Source organism: Malania oleifera, chromosome 8 (assembly GCF_029873635.1).
Source record: "Malania oleifera isolate guangnan ecotype guangnan chromosome 8, ASM2987363v1, whole genome shotgun sequence".
In the NCBI taxonomy this organism is placed as follows: domain Eukaryota; kingdom Viridiplantae; phylum Streptophyta; class Magnoliopsida; order Santalales; family Ximeniaceae; genus Malania; species Malania oleifera.
Window position 1 is genome coordinate 100,449,555 of NC_080424.1, and position 22,774 is coordinate 100,472,328.

General features: G+C 35.9%; 1 protein-coding gene across 3 annotated transcripts; it reads left to right on the plus strand.

Annotated features, from left to right (window-relative positions):
• Positions 1–1,299: 1,299 nt before the first annotated feature.
• LOC131162481 (uncharacterized) lies at positions 1,300–22,688 on the plus strand. Of its 3 annotated transcripts, none has more exons than XM_058119012.1 (4): positions 1,339–1,559; positions 20,947–21,024; positions 21,128–21,298; positions 22,232–22,688. In XM_058119012.1, exons 2-4 carry the CDS (start codon positions 20,983–20,985, stop codon positions 22,313–22,315), a joined length of 297 nt encoding a protein of 98 aa, XP_057974995.1. In that variant the 5' UTR covers positions 1,339–1,559; positions 20,947–20,982; the 3' UTR covers positions 22,316–22,688. The 3 variants fall into 3 exon arrangements, with proteins under 3 accessions (XP_057974993.1, XP_057974995.1, XP_057974994.1); XM_058119011.1 differs by lacking the exon at positions 20,947–21,024 and adding an exon at positions 13,333–13,438 and having other exon boundaries at positions 1,437–1,559; XM_058119010.1 differs by lacking the exon at positions 20,947–21,024 and having other exon boundaries at positions 1,300–1,559.
• Positions 22,689–22,774: the final 86 nt, after the last annotated feature.

A 22,774-nucleotide genomic window follows, 5' to 3' on the forward strand; every position in this document is an offset into this window, starting at 1 on the left:
TTATATTTTATCATTTTATGAAATGAAAATATTACACAATTTTTGTGATATAAGTTCTGAATAAAATGGGGTGTCGTCTACACCAAAGATGGTCCCCAGATTTAAATATTTTTTCTTTTTCTCCCACTATTGCATGACCAAGATGGTCCCCTGCATGGCCTATTTTTATATCACGGAGGAGAAAGAAGTTGAGAATTTAATTTAAAAATTCAAATTCACAAACAACACACAAAAACCTACCAACATATTGACTTGGTTGTTTGATGTGTGACCATGGTTAAAAAATATGGCACACCCAAATCAATTAGCTAATCAAAATAAAGAAAATTTAAATTTAAAATTTAATTGAATTAGTCAACCGCCTTTTAGAGGCCGGTTGATTATTATTGGATTGACACAATTCTCTTTGCAAGTGTGCAGATAAACAATGCGGAAAAAGGACAATTGACGGACTATCACTTTTAAGTAGTTTGTTGACTACCTTGTACAAAATTAATTATTGAGTGAGAAAACATTCGAATTACTAAATGCAATTTAACAAGTTAATTTACGATAAAACATTCAATACAAGCCTTCTTTCGTATCCATAATAGTACGAAATCATGACTTTCGAAGTCATGTGTAGTAGCAATACCAAACCAAATGCAACGAGTGGGTTGAACTCTTCTTTGGTGTCAAGGTAATAGCCAGTTTAAAGAAAAAATATAACAGTTCTATATTATAACAGAGTTGTACAAATTTGCACATTCTCAAACATATTTGAGGAATAACTTGTCCAGATACTTTACATATCGTGCATTAATTGAATAGGACTAATCATAATCTCATACGTAATCACCAGTATATTTTAAAATAACACTAATGTATGGTATTGTTAATTTTGATTTATTTTATGTATTTAAATGATTTTAATGCCAACTAGATGAACAATATAAAATCAATTAAATGATTAATAAGTTTTGTCGATAAATGCATTGTGAGATGTTATTCATAGGTAAAATTGATACATATTTTTATATATGATGATTATTTTAGGAGCATGAATTTCATATCTTAAATTTAGATTTAAATAGATTTGGACAAATTTTAATATAATTTTATATTATATTTTATTCAAATCTAATACAAATCCAAATTTAAGGTATTTACAAACAATCAAACATAGGATAAATGTATTTTTCGTGACTCATACTTGTCCATTTAGGACTTTTTAAATGTCAAAAATTAAATAACTTCATCACAAACACAAAATAGAAAAACTAATATTCATTAATTTTGCCCTATTTAATTTTCACCTTCCCTATCCTTCTCCCTCTCCCTCTCCCTCTCCCTCTCCCCCACCTTGTCATCCAAAGTCCAAACGCAGCGTTTTAGTGGGCGAACAATGCAACGCATGCCCACGCCCTGTCCAGCCTCCAATTTCCAAGTTTAATTTTTCAATTTCGAGTTGCAGGTTTGCTTCGATGGCCTCCAACAGAAGGAAAGGCTACGCATGGGCAATCTCCGCCGGCCTCAACGCGGCTCTAGCTGCCATCTCCGCGAAGCTCTTCTCTTCCCTGGTATTTTCTCCCATCTTTTCAATTTGCTACTGTTTGCTCCACCGATCATAACCATCTGAAAGCGGGTCACAGATTTACTCACAAATCACATATTCACCCACAGGACATACCAAAGTAGTTCTTTTATCACGCATATTCCTGGGATTCATTTATTTGACAGATGGGTTCGAAAGAAAAATCTCGAGAATTGTCTCACATCTGATGGCTATGCTTCTTGAATGACAATTGTTGGAGATCACATTGTACAGTAAAGTTTGACGAAAGAAATATACAGATATGTTGCGACTGTGCAGATTATCAGTTGGGTTTTTCTTATTTTGTTTAATTTCTTTAGGTAGTATTATTGCTGAAATATCTTCCAATGATTACATCATTATTTAATGGGCATTGCCGTCATTTATTTTCACCGTCCCCATATCTGCATTGGGTCGATGTTGGCATTTTGATAGTGCATTTGGTAGAAAATTGAGTATGTTTGGGGGTAAATTGGCTCCAAACTCGTTCCCTAACAGTTCGTGCTTGGGGAGAAGTAGAGTGAAGATAAGAGGAGTGAGTTTCTCTCATGAATTTTATTGCTTGGTTCACGCAAAATGAAGAGAACAAACAGAAAGAAGTTGAGAGAAGTAGAACTTAAAAAGGTGAAAATAGAGTGAGTTTTGCTCCCCCAAATCAAACAGATTTGGAGAGAAACAATTTTGAAAGGTAGCCATGCGGCCATGTGGGGCATTTTTTTGGAAATAACAATTTATTTTGTTTCTTATCCCATGGTTATTTTCACTATCTCTTATTAAACCAAACAATGTGAGGAGAAACTAGTTTGTTTTATGCTCTTCTATTTCCTTCCCTCCTATAAGTTTCTTTTCTCTTCTTTCCACTCTCTCCAACCAAGTGGATTCTAAAAGGTCACATCCAGCTGCACAAGCCCAAATTATCGTCAAGCCAAGGCACGCCAATATCAAGGTGGCCAAGTCAGGCCCACCACTGAATTTGGAAGAGGAAGATGAGAGTGCAGACAAACCCTAGCACAAGGGAATTGCAACTAAATGACTGTGTAGAGTTGACCTTGTTAGTAGTATGGGTGGATTGATTACCTATCATAGGCTAGAAATTCAAGTGAATAGATGATTAGTTTGAGTAGATGATCAAAGAGTTTTGAGTTGGCATAAGAGACATGGTCATGGCCAAGTCTGTTGCACGAACCCACAATTTCTTGAGTGATTATGAATCTGTTGCACGAACCCACCAATTCTTTGAGAGATTATGACATAATTGTCGCCTCAGCAAGTTCAACTTGTGACAACTTAGAAGTCATGGCATTATTATCAACTTGGTGGATCACATGTATACCTTGAAATTGGTGGCCAAGGGGCAAAGCGCTGCCCATGGTTTTTAATTTTAAATATCGGTTGCAACTATTACTTAATCACATTAGTAATGGTTTTTTGGGTTCTCAATACTAATACATGCTGCTAAATAAGTGGGAAAAAAATTCACAACCATAGTGGCCATTATGAATCGCTACCATTACATAATGATAGAGCTACATCAACCCGAATGAGTTAATGCCCTAGGAAAGACAAGAACAAGCAAAAGAAGAAGGAGACCGAGGAACCTACTATGGTTTATTGATGCAAAGATAAGTAAAGCAATATTTGAGGACAAATGCTCCACATAGTTTTGACCTTGATAGCTATCACCAGTGCAATAAAACCAAGCCTTAAGTCCCACTAGGTGGGGTCAGCTATAGGAAGCCTTTTCTATCAATTTACATGATCGAGGGCATTTTCCTTGGACAACTCGAGAGCTATTAGATCCTTCCTCACTATTTCATTTAATGTTATTTTAGGTATACCCCTACCCATTCTACTACCAGTAACAATAACTAACTCCCTCTCCTCACTAGTACATTATTTGGCTTGCGTTTCAAATGCCTAGATCATTTAAGCTGCCTCTCCCTATCTTATCTTCTATTGGTGCTATGCCTATGCCTAACTTATTGTAAAAATATTCGTTCCTCAATACACTGCCTTTAATACCACTCATGGTCATATTTTGATGCATATCAATGAAAAAGGATCAGATTGGTTTCGCCATTGGTGGTGAAAGCAATTCTTCTTGCAAGGCCTATGCTCAGAAAAACCCTCCATGAGAACAAGGAGAAGTGGAGAACCCCTTGAAAAGGATGACATCATAACCTTCATGGATGAATGCCTAAGGTCTCCTTATGATGACATGTTAGTGGCAACCTAAACTAAAAGTATAATGGATTGTGGCCACGATAGCAAAATCACCACTTGTAGGTTTTGGTGGTGAGATTGTTACCATCTCGCTTCTAGTATTTGTTGGTATGAAACCCTGAAGAGATAACGTGGATGATTGAATTTATTTTGGTCGATATACTATTGATGTACTATGTGATATTGGGAAGGGCAAACCTGAATGCTACAAAAGCAATTTCCTTCTCATTATTCCTTATGAAAATTTTGAGGTGATGTTAGAGGTGATTAGGGGATAGCTCGTAGTTGTTATCTAGCAGTGTTGAGAGGCAAGTAAAAGGAACAAGAGACACTTGCAATGGGGAACACACATGTTAGAGATGAGTTGATTACCTATCACTCAAGAAAGGGTCCTTGTGGAGGAGTTGGTAGCTGTACTGCTGCTACGAAAAGAAATTGAAAGAAGATAAGTGTAGGTGGGAGCGTAACTAATGATCTTGAGAAGATCCCTCTTTGGAATGCTCATAGAAAGAATATGTGGATGTTTTTGCTGGAATGTCTTTCGATATGCCTAGAATAGACCCTTGAGTCATGGTCTGCAAAATCAATGTGGACCTAGACTATCAACTAGTAATGCAAAAGAATAGGAGTTTTGCAGCCAAGAGGATTGAAATCATCAATGAAGAGGCAAGTAGGTCATGTGCTTGATTCATTTGAGAAGTCAAATAGCTAGAGTGGTTGGAATGTGTGGTGTTGGAGAAAGGCCTAAAGAAATTAAAGGACATGCATAGAATTTATGTATGTGGATAAGGTGTGCTCCATGGATACTGTTTCCCTTCCTAGAATTGGCTCAACATCTAACATGCTCTTCTTGTTGTTAGTTGTCTAAAAAGGATGCATTGTGGTATCGAAGTCCAAAATGCGTTGTAGCTTTACCACCATATCTCACAAAAGTAAGAAGAACCTTAACTAGAAAGAAGATAAAAATAAGTTAGATACCTTTAGGAAGAAGTGTTAGAGGACTCAATCTTATTTGAGCTAGCTTGTGTCCAAGAGCTGCTTGAGTTTGATGAAGCTAAATTGTTTTGCCAATTGCTTTTGTTGGGTAATAAATTCACTTTTTGTGGTTTTCAAGGAAGGGAAGTTGTTCCTTTGTTGTTGATCTACACGTTCAGGGTAAAGAGCAAAGTAAGGACCAAATGTGGATGCTACAACAAACTTACAGAAGGAAGTATCCTTTACCTTTGTGGGGCTCCTAGTTTGGTTCATAACTTCAACCGATCTGATCCAAAATGTATAAAAATTTACTCTTCCACTTATGCATGGAAGTTTTAAGGACTGGTGGCAAAAAACTTGTGCTCAAGTTTGTAGGGAAAGTCTTACCAACCCATCTCAGCTAGGTGAACCTTAAAGCTCAAAATAAGCCCTAAACATGTTAATACTTAACAATAAGCTTATGTCTTGTAAGGTGAATAGAGAGGTGTAGTTCACAAGGGGAAGCAGGAATTGGACACTAGAGGACCAAGAGTGATATTGTTGTAGCTGAGGACCTTAAAGAAGAAAAGATTTTAGGGGGAGAACAGAGACTTGATTTGAAAAAATTCTTCATATATACAGAAGTCATCAGATTTGTGATAGGGTGCCTGGTTTTAAGTGTCAAGGTAGATAGGATATGGTAGGTAGTATGGTCCACAGGGTCGGCTCTTCACAATATGGGGCCTTAGGTGAATGATTTAATCAAGGGCCCTAGGCGAATGATTTCATATCCGGATTCATATTTTCTCGTTGACATAATTAAATTTCAAAATTAACACTAACTATAAATTGACAAATCATGTAAACAAATAAAAATAAATTTGATAAATCTATAGAAATAGTAGATTGAAATAATATAACCTGATTATTATTATTATTGCAAATCGATCGGCGAGCAAGACTTAAGAGATATCAGATTCTTGCCGGATACAAAACTCTAACCTCAAAGCTTCCAAAATCTAAGAAAAAATAGAAAAAAAAAATTCAGAGGGAAAATAATAGAAAAATAATATACAAACATTGAAATCAAAATTAGAGTTGATGAAAATTACAGAGAATCGGAGGCTCGAAGATGATGAACACAATAGTCGGAGCAAAAATCATAGAGAGACCAAGAGATGAGAGTGAGAGAGTGTGAGAGATGAAAAAAAATTTTTAGAGAGACTAAGAGAGAGAGATGGGAGTAATAGATAATTTGAAATACAATAAAGTTGTTAGTTGGGAAGTATAAGACTTGAAAAAAAAAGAATTAAATTGTATTTATTTTATATTTTAAAATATAATTTCATTTATTTGTTAGTTGGGAAGTCAATTATGGGAATAGAGCATAATAAATAATATTAATATTATTTAATTAAAAAAAATTTTGGGACCTAAAAATTACATTATTATATTAAGAAAAAATTGAGGGCCCCCAAAAATTTGGGCGCCCTAGGCGGGCGCCTCAATTGCCTAAAGGCAGGGCCACCCCTGAGTATGGACGTTGAGGAGGCTATGTGTAGTCCAGGAACATTTTGTAATTAAGGTGATAGTTGTTGGAAATATAATAGAAGGAAAAATATTTACTAATAAAATTAATGTTAAATAAAAACACAAATACTTATCAGAAGCTAAGGTGTGGAAGGATTACTGTCCTTAAAGTCGATTTTTGCGCCTACGGAGAATATTTCTCGGTGCATATAGCCACTGCATGCACAACCTCCAGGATTACTTAGCTGGCTTGGTTTTGTGTGCACTCACAAGCACCATAGCCATAGGAGATGTAGTGTTATTTAGTTATTCAACAAAATATAAATCTCAAGAAAGAATAGAGGATGAAGTTATTTCAAAGAAGAAAAAACTGTACCTTGAAATGAAGTTGGATCACAATTTATGTAAGTAAAATTAAGTATGACTCTAGCATCATAAATATGAAACTATTAAAGTAGTAGTTAATATTCTAAAAATGTTAAAACTAATATATTATATTTAACGTATATTTAATTAAAATAAAATCGACGACTATTAAATAGATATATATATATATATATGTATGTATATATTAATTTGAAACATATAACATGAATATCAACAATCCCCCACATGGTTCAAATTTAAAAAAAAAAAATCAAAGAAAGATAAAAAACCAGCGTTGGGTAACTACGAGATGTAATGCATAGGGTGAGAATGCCTTTTAGTTTGAATTACACTTGGAGAAAATATGTTATGAGTTACAAGAACTTGGTGAATATTAAATTCTTCAACCAAACTCTTTTAGCGTAACACTATAAACATACCACTTACATAACATCTCTAGACACAAAACTTCTGTGAGTGCACCATACCTAGATATTCATGAGTGCTCTAGAAAGTTTTAGCTCAGTAAACTTTCATAGGCAGCCGCCTCACTTCCACGCTCACATAGGTAAATCCATCAAGTGTGTGGCTGTAACTAAACACACCACCTAACAAAAGATATGAATTTATTAAGAGATAAGGTCAATCTCACAATCGTTACAATTGCACCATTCAAAACACCATAGGGATGATTAAAAATTTAAAACAAATAATAGTGTTCATCAAACTACTCAATAACTTGTTCTTATCCGTTTAACCTAATTCATGGGATCTCCAATCACATAGGTTAGGTTTTCATCATTAGTAGTTTATGTGAAGGTCTTAAGACACATCCCCTCGATGTTTATTTTCTATTAGTGTTTTAGCTAGTCCTTTAGATAAGGAGTTTTTTAATCAACAACTGTTTCTCAAATCTCATATTTTAATCATATTGGTACTAGGTACCCCTACATTTTTGTGATCACACTAATAATAGCCTAATTTGACTATTCAATTAGTTCAAGTTAGTCCAAAAATATACTAACCAAAGCTGATACTATGCTTATGTGTCTGTTATCCACTTGGATAATGCACTATAAAATTACACATTTATGTGTATTAATTATTATTCTCGAATTTATTTTCCTGTGCCTTTTAAGGCTTGTAAATTTAGGTGACTCCATCACCATACTACTGTTCTCGTGCAAATATTGTGCCTTATTTGCACCTATCTTGTTTTGCAAAAACATTAATAATAATTATCGAGCTTATTAATTTAATTTCATATTTATGTATTATCGTCCATTTCACATATGAATAGAATATCAAAACTCTTTAACTCTCACAATTAAAGATAATAAATTTACTTGTCTCATTTAATAGTGCTGTCTCATTTATGCACATATAGAAAACAATAGAAAATAATAGTGCTGTCTCATTTATGCACATATACATCTCCCATTTAAATAAATAAGTCAAGACCAATAATATAGAGGGAAAAAACTGTCTAATTAAATTGTTTAAGCCACAATTTTTTTTATCTTAAATACTTGACTCAAATATAATAAATCTCAAACAATATTGTAGCTATTATAACATTTTAACCCCTCGCTCTTCAATATATTTCCAAATCTGGCAATATTTAAATAAGTTTAGTAAAATATTGCTATGCAAATAACATATCTCTAACATGGCTATACTAGAGTTAAGAAATTTGAGAAACAATTAAATTAATCTAAAATACACAATACTCAAACATGCACTCATGCAAGAAAGCAAGAACAACATCAAAACTAGTGTAGTTCAAAAAACTTAAAAAATATACATAATCAATATATATATATATTTTAAACTATATTGTTATTTCACAAAAAAAAATGATGCCACTGAGTTTGGTTTTTTTTTTTTTAAATAATAATTTATCATGAAAATTACATTATGAAAATCATTTATCATCAGATTCATGATCTACAAATAAGATAATATAGTAGCCTCAAATTTAAGTGTTTAAAAATCAAATCTTTAAACAATTGAATAAATAAATGGAAACATGCTCATGCTTATTGCAAAATATAAAGTAATACCAACAATTTAAACCAACCTTAATGGAATCAATATTTTTTTTTTCAATATTTCAATATATGCAATTTATTTATTTATTTTCCTTCTAAAATAGATAATAGAGTTTGGCTTTAAGATTGTTAGAAATTTAATAGAAGGAAAAATATTTAATAAGAAAAATAATAGAGTAAAAACAAAAATACTTATTATAAGCTGAGGCGTGGGAGAACCACTCTCCTTATAGTCGATTTTGTGCCTACAAAGAACATTTCTCAGTACATATAGTCATTGCATGCACGACCTCCAGGATTACTTAGCTGGCTTAGTTTTGTGTGCACTCACTCACAAACACTAGAGCTATAGAAGATGTAGTGTCATTTAGTTACTTAATAAAATATAAATCTCAAGAAAGAGTAGAAGATAGAGTTATTTCGAAGAAGAAAAAACCGTACCTTGAAATAAAGATGGATCATAGTTTATATAGGTAAAATTAAATATAACTTCCGGCATCATACATATGAAACTGTTGAAGTAGTAGTTAGTATTGTAAAAATGTTAAAATTAATAAATTAATTTTTATGTATATTTAATTAAAATAAAACCGACAACTATTAAATAGATATATATATATATATATTAATTTGAAACATATAACATTAATATCAATAATAGTGTGGTTTTTAGGCACCTTCATAAGTGGTGTAGTCAATTTTCCATCGGATGCCCTAAGCATTCCATAGAAAGGTCCAATATCTTTGGCTAAGTAAGAAAAAGGAGGGGTTCAATAGGAAGGCCCTGCACACAGTGGAGTAGATTGGGGCAGGTCAGCATGTGCCCTATATATAGGGAGGCAGCTTGGAGTAGCTTAGCACCTCCACATGCCCTACACATGGGGGAGCAGTTTGGATTAGGTTGTCCATCTACCTTGCACGTGGCTGTTGTTGTGGGCCCCACTTCTTCCCTCTGATGTGTTGAATAATTAGGGAAGACCTTCTCACTATGATAGGTGTCTCCCTCTATTTATAATATATGTCAAAGTGCATATCAATGACCATAATGCCCTTACTAACTCACATTTGATAGTGCGAGGATCCAACTTATATGTTCCTAGAGTTAACTGATGGACAAAAGACAACCAAATATATGAGGAGGAAGGGAGAACAAAGGAGCCTTAGGGAAGATAACTAAATTTGGGATCTTTCCACCTAGGATAGAGGATGACATTTTATTAATGAGACAACGAGCAGTGAGCATCAGATCACTCCAAAAAACTTTGGGGATATTCATTTGATACAATAGGGTGTGAGTGACTTCGAGAATATGTCTGTTTTTCCATTATGCAACTCCATTTTGTTGTGGAGTGTGGGCACAAGATGACTTATGGATCATACTAGAACTAGTCATATAGGTACTGAATTGGGTACTAAAGTACTCCATAGCATTACCATTGCAAAGTATCTTGACTGACATATCAAATTTAGTCTTCATTTGAGAACAGAAAGCACAAAAGATAACAACTCAGAACGATCTTTCATTAAATACAACCAAGTCATCCTAGAGTTGTCATTGACAAATGTAACAAAGTACTGAAACCCCAATTTCAATGTGACATGACTTGGACCCCAAACATCAAAATAGAATGAGCATGAAAGGACTATCTGCCCATTTGTTGACTTGGAAAGCAAAGGGAACACGATAATGTTTTGCCAATTGACAAGACTCACACTCAAGACTAGACACCGAACTCAAGGTAGGAACTAGCTGTTTTAATTTGTCCGAGGACAGATGACCAAGGCGACAATGGATTTGAAGTGCTGTAGCAGCGGCTGTGCAGGCAATGGGAGAAGAGAGTGACTCAAAGTAGTAGTGTCCATAAGCCTCACAACCTGTGCCAATTGTTTTCCTTGTCTTTAGATCTGAATAATCACAAAATTAGAAAATAAGATTACAAAACAATTATTGCCTTTGTAAGCTTACTACCTGACATGAGATTGAAAGGGGGCGTAAGAATGTATAAAACAGAAGAAAGAAAGATGGAAGGAGTAGAGTTTATTGTTCCTATGCCTTCAACTGTTGTTTTCGTTACATCAACAAGGGTAACTTGAGGTAGATTTTTAGGATACTAGAGAACAGAAAAGAAGTTTGTTACACTTGTCACATGGTCAGTAGCAGCAAAGTCGATAATCAAAGGACTAGTGGGAGAGATACCAGATGACATACAAATTGTAGCAGTACTCTTTTGAGCAAAAGATGCAATGTGATGAGATGCTTGATGGGACGTTTGATACTGTAGGAACCTTGAGTACTCTTCCTCTGAGACAGTTTTAGTTCGCTGTTCACCTGAACAAATGCCTGACAATGGAAACACACTTTTGGGATTTGAGGATGCCATCCCAACACATGCACAACCTTGATACAATTGCAAGTCAGAAATACACAGCGAACAGAATGCTCTTGTGATTCCAAAAGTGGTAGAGATACCAGATGACATACAAATCGTAGGATTACTCTTCTGAGCAAAAGATGCAACGTGATGAGATGCTTGTTGGGATGTTTAATACTGTAGGAACCTTGAGTACTCTTCCTCTGAGATAGTTTTAGTTCTCTGTTCACCTGAACAAAAGCCTGACAATGGAAACACACTTTGGAATTTGAGGATGCCATCCCAAGACACACACAACCTTGATACAACAGCAAGTCAGAAATACACAGCGAACAGAATTCTCTTGGGTTTCCAAAAGTGAACTTCTGGACCAACCGAAACAACCACAAGTGAACTTCCAGACTAACCGAACCAAACATAAACGAGTCAACCACTGATTCAATCATGAATGAGTCACCAACAACTGGCATAGCACTGCCACAACCCTACAAATAAATGAATAAATGCTGCCACTGCTCCAAGAGACTTAGAGACTGCCCCAAGAAACCAACACACAGCTCTAACAGTGCCAAACAGCTTCTATACAGTAGAAAATCTGACGTCCAGAATTCATGGACACCATCCCAACACACAACTTTTGACAACCGGAGCAAACCACAAGCACACAATGAACAAGAAAGGTATAAACGAATCAAGTACGCAGCAATACCACATTTTCAGGCCTCAATGAACTCTATAAGCATTGACCAACAACTTCGGGCATTAGCAAGCAATCATTCCTGGAATGCCACACATGAGCAACTTCAAAAGGAGATATCTTTGGACAAAAAATATGACAAACAATTTGTTATTATTGCGTGAGGAAGGATTCAAGACATTTGGGAGGAAATTGGAGCAAAAGGGCTGCTCAGAAGTGTCTCACGTGCCGGTGCGTGGTGGCATGTGGAGGCTCCTCTAGCTTTGCAATATTGAGGGCTGGCAGATCGGCAGGTTCTGTTGCTTGCTATGTGGTTAGTTTTGCAAAATATGAGATATTTTTTGAGGTGTTGAAAAGGACAGCAGCGTCCAGGATTTTTCCAGCGACTGCAGCTTTTGCCCGGCAACTGCTGAACCTACTCCTGGACTTTGGTGATGCTGATGACCCTTCTACAGCAGCAGGTTGCATGGTATTATGATGTTTAGGGTCTGATTTAGCAACGGTTATGCAACTAGGGTTTAGGTTGATCTTGCTCAGGTACCATGTTGAATAATTGGGTAAAATGGAAGATCTTCTCACTATAATAGGTCTATCTCTATTTATAATGTATGTTAAAGTACATATCAATGACCGTGATGCCCTTACCAACGCACACTTGTTATCATAACAGTCAGATATTAGCAATGCTGAATGATTAAGATAACCATCAACATGGTGCAATTCTATTCCCAACAACACTTTTAATAGACATTTTTAAAATAATTTATATATTTAACATTATATATACTTTCTAACTAAAAACACTTCAAATTTTATATTAATTAAAAATTTTTACTTTTATTTTATTAATAATTTATTATTTTTAATATAATAATAGAGTGTGATTGTATTATATTATAGGGGCATTGTTGTCCAAAGACAAAATAGTGAGGACAATCTGGTCTATAAAGTGGAATTCCTATGAAACTTATCCATGGAGGGAAGCGGGAATAGGTTGCCAATGTTTCATGGGAATCCTTTCATTCTCAAGAATGTGAACATTCCTACAATGTCAGATTCCCATATGCTCAAGTGTGGTAATGAGATGTCATAAATATTACATTCTTGGAAATCTTGAAAGATGCTATGAACTGAACGCTTCCTCAATGATCTAAGCACATCATTCAAAAAATATTTGTAAAAAACATTTTTTAATTTTTGATATAGTAGTAGAATGCTTAATTTTAACTTTCCACTTCTTTATTTCTTATTTATAATTTAAATGTACTTTTCAATTCAACTCATATAATTCATTTAGGACTTTTTTATTTCATATTTTAAATAATTTTATTATATACATACACATCGAAGAGAAAAATTGATATTTATTCTTTTTGCCCTAATTATCTTAACAAAAAAATTTTTTTTTTCTTATCTCTATTAAAGAAAAATCTATCATCTCCTCTCTCTCTTCTGCCTACTATCCAAAGTCCAAACACAGCATTTTAATGAGCCAACAATCCAACATGCCCATGCCCTGTCCAGCTTCCAATTTCCAAGTCCCAATTTTCCAATTTCGAGTTGCAGGTTTGCTTCGATGGTGACCAGCAAGAGAAAAGTCTGTGCATGGGCATTCTCTGCTGGCCTCAAGGCTGCTCTAGCTGCAATCTCCACGAAGCTCTTCTCATACCTGGTATTTTCTCCGATCTTTTCAATTTGCCACTGTTTGCTCCACCGATCAAAGTAGATCACAGATTCACCCACCAATCACATATTCACCCACAGGGCATACTGGACAATTCTTTTATCACACATTCCTAGGATATATTTATTTGATAGATGGGTATGGAAGAAAATCTCGAGAATTATTTTGCATATGATGGCTATTCTTATTGCTTTTTTTAATGACAGTGGTTCAAGATCACATTGTATAGTAAAGTTTGAGGAAAAATATATACAGATAGGTTGTGAACTATGCTGATTATCAATTGGGTTTTTCTCATTTTTGTTGAATTTCTTTCAATGAAGTTAATTGTACTATTACTAAGATACCTTTCTATGAACCCATCAATTTTTCACCATCCCAATATTTGAATTGGGTAGATGTTGCTAGTGCATTTGATAGAAAAAACGAGTATGTTTGGGGTAAATTGGCTCCAAACCCATTCCCTAGCAGTCTGCTTGTTTGGAGGGAAGATAAGAGAAGTGAGTTTCTCTCAAGACTTTTCTTCCTTGGTTCACAAAAAATGGAGAGAAGAGAAAAAGAAGTTGAGAGAAGTAGAAAGTAAAAAGGTGAAAATAAGTTTTTTCTCCCCCAAATGAAACATAAATGGAGAGAAACAATTTGAAGAAGTAGCCATGCACCCACGTGGGGCATATTTTTGGAAATAACAATTGATTTTGTTTTCTTATCATGTGGTTATTTTCACTCTCTTATTATATCGAACAATGTGAAGAAAAACTAGTTTATTTTCTTCTCTCCAGAAGTTTCTTCTCTCTTCTTTCCACTTTTCTTCAACCAAGTGAATTCTAAAAGGTGAATCCAGCAGTGCAAGCCCAACTTACCGTCAAGCCACGTTAGGTCTATATGTCCATCACTGAATAGGGAATAGGAAGACGGGGGTGCCCACAGACCCTAGCACAAGAAAGTTGTAGCTAAATGACCATGTAGAGATAGGCCTTGTTAGTACTAGGGATGGATTGATTGCTTATCATCGAATAGAAATTCAAGTGAATAAGTGATCAGTTTGAGTAGATGATCAAAGAGTTTTCAGTTGGCAAAAGAGACATGATCATGACCAAGTGGGCGCACCGATCCACTATTTCTTCGAGAGACTGTGACATATTTGTTGTCTAGGCTGTCAAGCAAGTTCAAGTTGTCACAACTTAAGAGGTATGGCAGTACTATTGTTTTGTTGCATTACATGGATACCTTGAAATTTGATGGCCAATGGGCAGAGCGCTGCCCATCGTTTTAGCTTTTAAATAGCGGTTGCAACCATTACTTAACTGTGGTAAGTAACGGGTTTTCGGGTTCCCCCTGCTGTTTACACATTGTGAAATTAGCGGGAATAAAATTCACAACCATAGCGATACGAAATGCTATTGTTACATAGAGCTAAAGTAACCTGGATGATAGGGGTGGCAAAACGGGTTCACAGGCCGAGTTCGGGTAGGTCGTAAACGGGTCAGGATTAAACGAGTTCGGGTTTGGATTGACCTGTTTATTAACGGGTCACTACTATTTAAACCCTAACTTGCCGGTTTAATAAACGGGTCGCACATTTAAAAAATATAATTTATTTAATTTAAAAATTTTTAAACATTTAATGAGAAGACTTTGAGTTCAAACAAGTGAACAGTTAAAAAATATGATACAATATTATGAGAAAATAAGAAATAATAATAAGACTTGGTGCCCTTAGCTTTGCCGCAGGGGAATTGGGAGTCGGCTCAGTCAGGATTCAGCCATTCAGGAGATCTCATCTCAGATCTGGCATGGCCGCATGGAGCCGTGGAGAGCGGCGTGGGCTGCTGGCGAGCCTGCGAAGCTGCGAGGGTGAGGCTGTGAGGGGCCGAAAGTGACGAGCGATGGCTGCGTGCCTGCGTAGGTGAGATTGTGAGAATGAAATCTGTGTGCTGCGTGCCTGTGATGGCTGATTAAACTACATGCCATCCTAATTTTGAGAGAGAGAGAGAGAGAGAGAGGCGTGTAGGGTAGGGAAAAGCCAGAAGGCTTTTTGAATTTGTGGATGGGGTGGATTGCTTCTTTGGGATGCTTCTCCAGTCTCTACATTGGCTTTCATTAAATAAAATTGGTTTTTTATTATTGTTGTTATTATTATTTTTTTTTTTATTTTTTTGAGCATATCATATAATAGCAGGCTGAGGTTCATTATTTTGTATATATATAATAAGTTAAATGGGTCACCCAGCGGGTACCCGACACGAACCTACCTAACCTTTTTAATAAACAGGTCAGGCTGACCCATTTATAAACGGGTCAGCATGTATGAAACCCTAACCAGATTTAAACGGGCGGGTCATAGATCACCCGTCGGGTTTTGACTTGTTTTGCCACCCCTATTGGATGAGTTGATGCCTAGGAAAGAGAGGAAAAAGGCAAAAGGAAAGGAGACCAAGGAACCTACTAAGGCTTATTGATGCAAAAACAAATGAAGAAACTTGTGAGGACAACCTAATGCACTAGCAGTTTTGACCTTGAAAGGTATCATCATTACATTCCCCTTAATACCTCTTATGGTCATATTTTGATGCATATAAAAGAAAAGGAGCGGAGAGGACTCGCTATTGGTAGTGAAAGTAATTCTTCTTGCCAGCCCTATGCTCAAGAAGCCCTCCATAAGAACGAGAAGAACCCCTCGGAAAAGGATAATGTCCTAACCTTCATGGATAAATACCTTCAAGGAGTAAGGACTCGTAATGATGATGTGTTATTGGCAACCATGACCAAGAGTACAACAAATTCTGGTGGCCATGGGAGTGCTACCAACATATTGTTTTGGTCAATGTTGAGCCAGTGAAGATGGGACAAGATTGCCTATGGCTAGACAAACTCAACGTCAGAAGGTTATGATGGTGAAATTGTTACCATCTCACTTTTGGTATTTGTTGGTATGACACCCTAAAGAGATCACATGGATGATTGATTTTGTTTTGGTTGATATCCCATTGGTGTACTATGTGATATTAGGAAGGCCAAGCTTGAATGCCTTAAAAGCAATATCCTTGACTCATTATTCCTCATGAAATTTCTGAGGTGATTAAGGCATAACTTATATTTGTTATCTAGTGGTGTTGAGAGGCAAGTCAAAGGGTACAAAAGACACTTACAATAGGGAACATAGATGTCAGAGATGAGGATGTTTTTGCTTGAATGTCTTTTGATGTGCCTGAAATAGACCTTCAAGTCATTGTCTACAAACTCAATGTGGACCTAAACTATCAATTACTAAATGCAAAAGAATAAGAGTTTTGCAGGAAAAAGGATTAAAGCCATCATTGAAGAGGCAAGCAGATTATGCGCATGATTCATTTGAGAAGTCAAATATGTGGAGTGGTTGGAAAATGTGGTTTTGGTGAAGAAACCCAACAAAAAATGAAGGACACGTGTAGGAGTTTATTGATGTGGATATGGTGTGCTTGAAGTACATTAAGGGGATAGTGTGGTTTTTAGGCAAGTGGGTAGCCAATTTTTCATTGGCAGGCCCTTAGCATTCCATAGGAATGTCCAATATCTTCAGATAATGAAGTTAGAAAAAGAAGGGGGTAAAGAGTAAAAGTTCATCCTACAGGTTGCCTAACACTGGCAAGATAAAAGTGAATAATGATCATAAAGCAAGGACACCCCACTATGTACCAGAGAAAAGCCACCAGCAGCAGGGAGGAAAGATAGAGGAGTAAGAGAAGCAAGAAAACGAGGGAAGACATGCAAGAAAGAGGAAAAAAAAATTTACATATAAATCACTAACATGAGGCCACAAGGGCTTGGAGCTTGTTGACAATTTAGTAGAGTAGCAGCATAGTATGTGAGTGAAAGTGAGAGGAATCAATCCTATTTATGAAACCTCAATGGTCCATATTGAAACAGCTATTAGGCTAGGTATGCTATATGGATCAAAATGTTAGGTGACTAAGAAACAATATATCCAAAAATTTAAAGCTTCCAAAATGAGACTGCTTAGATGGATGAGTGTTATAACATTGAAAGATAAATTAAGAAATGTAACATATTCTTGGTAAGTTAGGGGTAGCTTTTGTAGAAGATAAGATAAGGGAGGGACGACTCAGATGGTATGGGCACTTGCAACGTAAGCCACGTAGTGTACTAGTGAGGAAGAGTGAGTTAGTTACTGTGAGGGGCAATAGAAAAGGTAGGGGTAGACCTAAAATAACTTGGAATGAGATAGTGAGTAAGGATTTAATAGCCCTGAATTTGTCTAAAGAAATTGTCCATGATCGCATAAATTGACGGAAAAAGATTCATGTAGCTGACCCCACCTAGTGGGACTTAAGGCTTGGTTTTGTTGTTGTTGTTGTTTGTAATGGTCCAGTTTGAACTTGGATGGAGGGCTAGGATTCAACCGTACTCAATGCCAACAACATGATGACACTGTGTTAACTGGAAGGTGGGGGTCTATTGTAATTTGGAGGAGTGGGACCTCTTGAGAGATGAAAGGATGCACATAAGTCTCCCCCTGACAATAGATGGATAGAACTCCCGTCCTAGTTCTCCCACCTAAAACATGGAGTATTTAAAAGAAAAATGCAGGTCATATGGATTTGGCCTTTGGCGAGAGTCAAGCTGAACCACACCACCTCAAATTGTGAGAAAATTAAACTAACAATGTGTTGCCAAATTGAGAGAACCGAGATGACCTGCATCCCATCGCTGTGCAACTGCCTGCAAGCCGTGGCATGTTGGAGAACCTAGTGACCAAGTTGACCGGCCAAAGCTTATCCAATTTGATTAGACGATTTAACCAAGGGAACCTTAAGAAAATGACTAAACAAAGAGAACTGATTCACTAAGGTAATCATGCACTATCGGTGGAAATGCACAGTAGTCATACAGAGTTAGGATATTAGTGTAGTGAGGCAGTTTCTCCAAGAATTATAAAATTTACCTTGGGTTACTCCCCTCACCTGCATTGCTAGCACCTGGGGCTTGGGGTGGTGGTATCAATTTGGGGTAAAATTTGCAGTAAACACAATGGGCCTCTGTAGTTGACTAAAAAGCGAGATCAAACAGTGCGGACCCAACTCACCCCTCAACACACAGCCTGCCTTGTTTCTATGCAGCAGAGAGAAGTCCATAGAGTCCAACTTATCAATAGGTTCCATTTGAACCATTATAAAAAAAAAAGCAGCATGAGGCTTGGAAGGAGGTAAGCTTATATGTTACCCAACAACTCTACTTCATATCTTCGTCCTGCACTTGAGTCGGAGAGATGGCCATTGGCATATATCATCTTCCTACCCCATACTAACTTGAGTTGGAGAGATGGCCTCCCATGGCACTACTTTGTTTTGTCGGAAGTTCAGAACCAATCTCTAGCTGGTTGGATTTTGATGGCAACAAAATAGAAAGTTTTCTTGTTTGGAAATTATTGGAAAGTGCATCTTGTAGGTGGTAAAATGTTCCAATCGAGAACGAGATTAGAAAAGCAAGTGGCTTATATACATGTATGGGCGCAAAACCAAATGTCTTAAGCTTTTGAGGTCGTGTTGGTGCTTGGCCACATATATATAAATAATGAAGACACCCTCAGTACTGACTAGAGATATTTGAGTTGATGCTTTTTTTGGCAATTTGATGGTTTGTTGTGGTTCAAGTATTGATGGATGCCCAATTCATTCATGGGTTTTGAGCATCTTTGCTGTGGTTGAATGGTGGCTCTTGCTTTGCAGTGATTAAAGAGCGGTGATAAGGGTAGCAGCACACAGAAAGCAGTCTGGCTTTTGTTTGTTGCATGTCAAAAAGAGGTGGTGGCTTCCATTTAAGAATCAAGAGGGGGTGCTTGATGTTGACAAGACACATACATAAAGAAGATTGTTGGAAACCACATCTGTGAATGGTTGTCCCTCATGGAGAGGAGACAAGAGAAGTATGTTGCTTTTGGGACATGTTGGTGCTTAACCATGTATCATGTATGCTAAGGCTCAAGGACCCTTTTGGTTCTAACAACGACGCACTATCAAATTGGTATTGCACCTTTGCTGCGTTCTATTTATACCTTTGTAACATGACCCTCAAGGACCCTTTTGGTTCTAACAGCAATACATTCATCAAATTGGTGTTGCACCTTTGCTAAGTTCTAATTGTACCTTTGTAACACAACTCTGTAGTGTGAAAAATTCGCTTGACAAGATCACAAGAACAAATAAGTCCAGCATTCAAGTTTTTGCTGTCATGTTGTTGTAAATTTCACTCACATAATATGCATAGTATTTGTGTCAAACACATGACTTTGGTAACTGATTGATACGTTCAATGAAAATCTTCTCTTTTCTTCTTAAAGAAAAAACTAACTCATATCTAATTGTAGATTTATTATACATCCGTCAAGTGCTATTTCAAATTTACTTCATTTTTCTTTTTTGAAAAATATATCTATTTGAGGTTGTGCCTGTTTTAGTCTGTTCTATACACACTTTATTTGCCTTGATATTATGTGTGTGTATCTGTATATAATATATATACACACACACATATATCTATAATACTATAAAGGGGATTCTCCCTTTTGGCGTCTTCTTTCAAAAATGTCAAATTTATCCCTATAACTAATGATTATTTTAAAATACTCCTTTAACTACCCACAATTATCCTAAAATACCCTTATAATTATGTCAAATTTATCCCTATAATTACTCATAGTTATTCCAAAATACCCCTATAACTATCTTTAATACTATAAAGGGGATTCTCCCTTTTGGTGTTATCTTTCAAAAATGTCAAATTTATCTCTATGACTACCAATTATTATTCCAAAATACTCTTAACTACCCACAACTATCCGAAAATACCCTTATAAATATGTTAAATTTATCCCTATAACTGTTCATAATTATCCCAAAATACCCCTATAACTATCTACAACTATTCCAAAATGCTCTTATACTATTAAATTTTTTTTTTTATTTTCTTTATATTTTTTTAAAAAATTTTGAAAAATAGAGAGCTGTGGAGCATGCACATAGTGCATGTCCATGGCTAGTATAATATTTCAAGGGGTGGGAAAGTAGGTTAATAGGTTGTACTTGGGTGATTAATGGGTGAGATTTAGCGGGTTGGGTTTGGATTGACCTGTTTATAAAAGGATGAATGAAACGTATACATGTATTTGCCCAATCAATTGACGATTATAAATGGTACCTGTTAACAAATAATAAAATATTTAATAATTTTTTTTAATATAATTTCTTTAATATTTTAACATATGAATATTGGACTTACGTCTTAGTTTATTGATTTTCTCTCGAAACACTTTCTAGTGCAAGTACAAAAGAAGGAAATCCTAAAAAAGTACAATTTAAGGATATGTTCTATTTGTCTGAAAGAAGTTGTGAGTAACCCATTCGGTAATGACCTATTTTGCCAGCCTGCCCTTGCCTTGAGATATTATAGAAAATGAATTAGGATTCTTTAATAAACCAATCAAATTGATGTGTCTTCAGACTTGGAGATCACATGAATATGTGTAACGTTTGGGAATGCACACACTGACATTTGAAGCTGGTACCCAAGTCTCTAAAGTAGGTAAATACTGAATATATGCAATTACAATATAAGTAAATGCTAAGTTTTATTCCTGTTTTTTTGTGTGTAATAGATGTTTCTTTTAAAATGTTGTTGCAGTTTATTAAATATGGTCTAGTTATAATGTTCAATGCGACTATGTGGGGATGTTACGTCAACAGCCTGAAAGCTCTGTCATCTCTACAAGCTACTGTGACGAACTTTGCTACCAACTTCCTTTCTTCAGGTCTAGCTGGATTTTTCCTGTTTGAAGAACCATTATCCTTTAAGGTAAATTGAAAGCTACCTTATGATAAAGATGAATTTTAAGTCTGGGTTTCAACCTGAAGCTCCTTCCTTGTTTAAATGTTAAAAATCCATTGCACTTTATTCTTGTTTTGGGAAACATATTTATCTTGTACATGTAAAAAATTATGATGTCTAAGTCAATATCTGCTTGTATACTTCAATTGCAGGATATATAATTAAATTATTTGTACTTCCATCTCTTTGTTTAGTTTGCAGAATAGGGCAAAGCAGCTAAGAAACTAAACATGAAATCTGGGGGAAATATGCAGAACAGAACAATGGACTGGGCAACTAAAATAGTTGAATTACAAAAGAAAATGAAGGAAAATAAACCTAGCTGAATTTAATAATAGTTTAGCTGCTACAATGGAGGTTACGATGTCCTATGCTACTGGTCCCAAGTGTTAATGTTTAACTTTGTTTATGCATACTGATACAACTGTTGTTTTGGGCGAGCACTGTCTCATGCCCGAAGCTAATACAGCATGTGGATGAACTGGTGCTTGTAAACAGTTACTTTCTATTGAAAGAACCCCCAAGATGATTGATCTTATGGGATTTAGCCCTTTGTGCTCTGCATCATCTTCTATGCGGTTCTTTATTCCCCCAGAAGGGTATCCTTAGGAAAATGGTACTCCTATTGCCAACCTCAAGTGGTGAAACTCAATGCTTATTTTTGTTCACTTGGGACCCTTTTGTTTCAATTTGCCACATTTACATAAGAATGGAATGGAATTGAGAGGAATATAATCTAATTTATCACTTGATTTTGTCATACTAACTCAAATTTTCATTCCTACTCCCATTCCATCTGCAAACCAAGCATGACGTTGAACAATAAAGCAGTATTAGTGAGAGACTCGCATGTGATTAAGCAGCTGCAATTTCTGATTGCTACTTTGGTTGGCCTCACAGTGGCTTGCAGGTGCCCTGGTGATTGTAATTGGTGTATTAGTTCTTACAAGATCAAGCATAGAGAGGAAGACACCCACAGATTAGGCTTTTGCTTTGGCTGTTCAGCATTTGTCTCCACCCATCTGAATTGCACAGTGATTTCCAATGGGCTCCCACTTTCTAGGCTGCAGATCGTTGTATAGCAGAGGTCGCTGGTTCTTATTTTTTTTCGGTTGTTTTTGTTTTTGGGTAGAAGAAAGTTAATAGGTTGGTATTCATCTGTGGATGTTTTGTGTGTACAGTTTTTCATAGCTGTATGATTCCCATAACTTCGCACTTAGGCTACATTAATTGCGTCTTATAAGTTTAAATAGATTTACCTTTTAACACGATTCTTCAATTGAAGAATGGAATGGAATAATATTTAGTGGAACGGAATTAACTTGATTACTAAGATTCATCATATTTTTCATTTAAATTTTTATTTCATTTTTTTCCTATTCTATGTGTAAAATGAGGTATTGTGCATCTCTACTACATTTGTTATTTCATCATTAATTAATG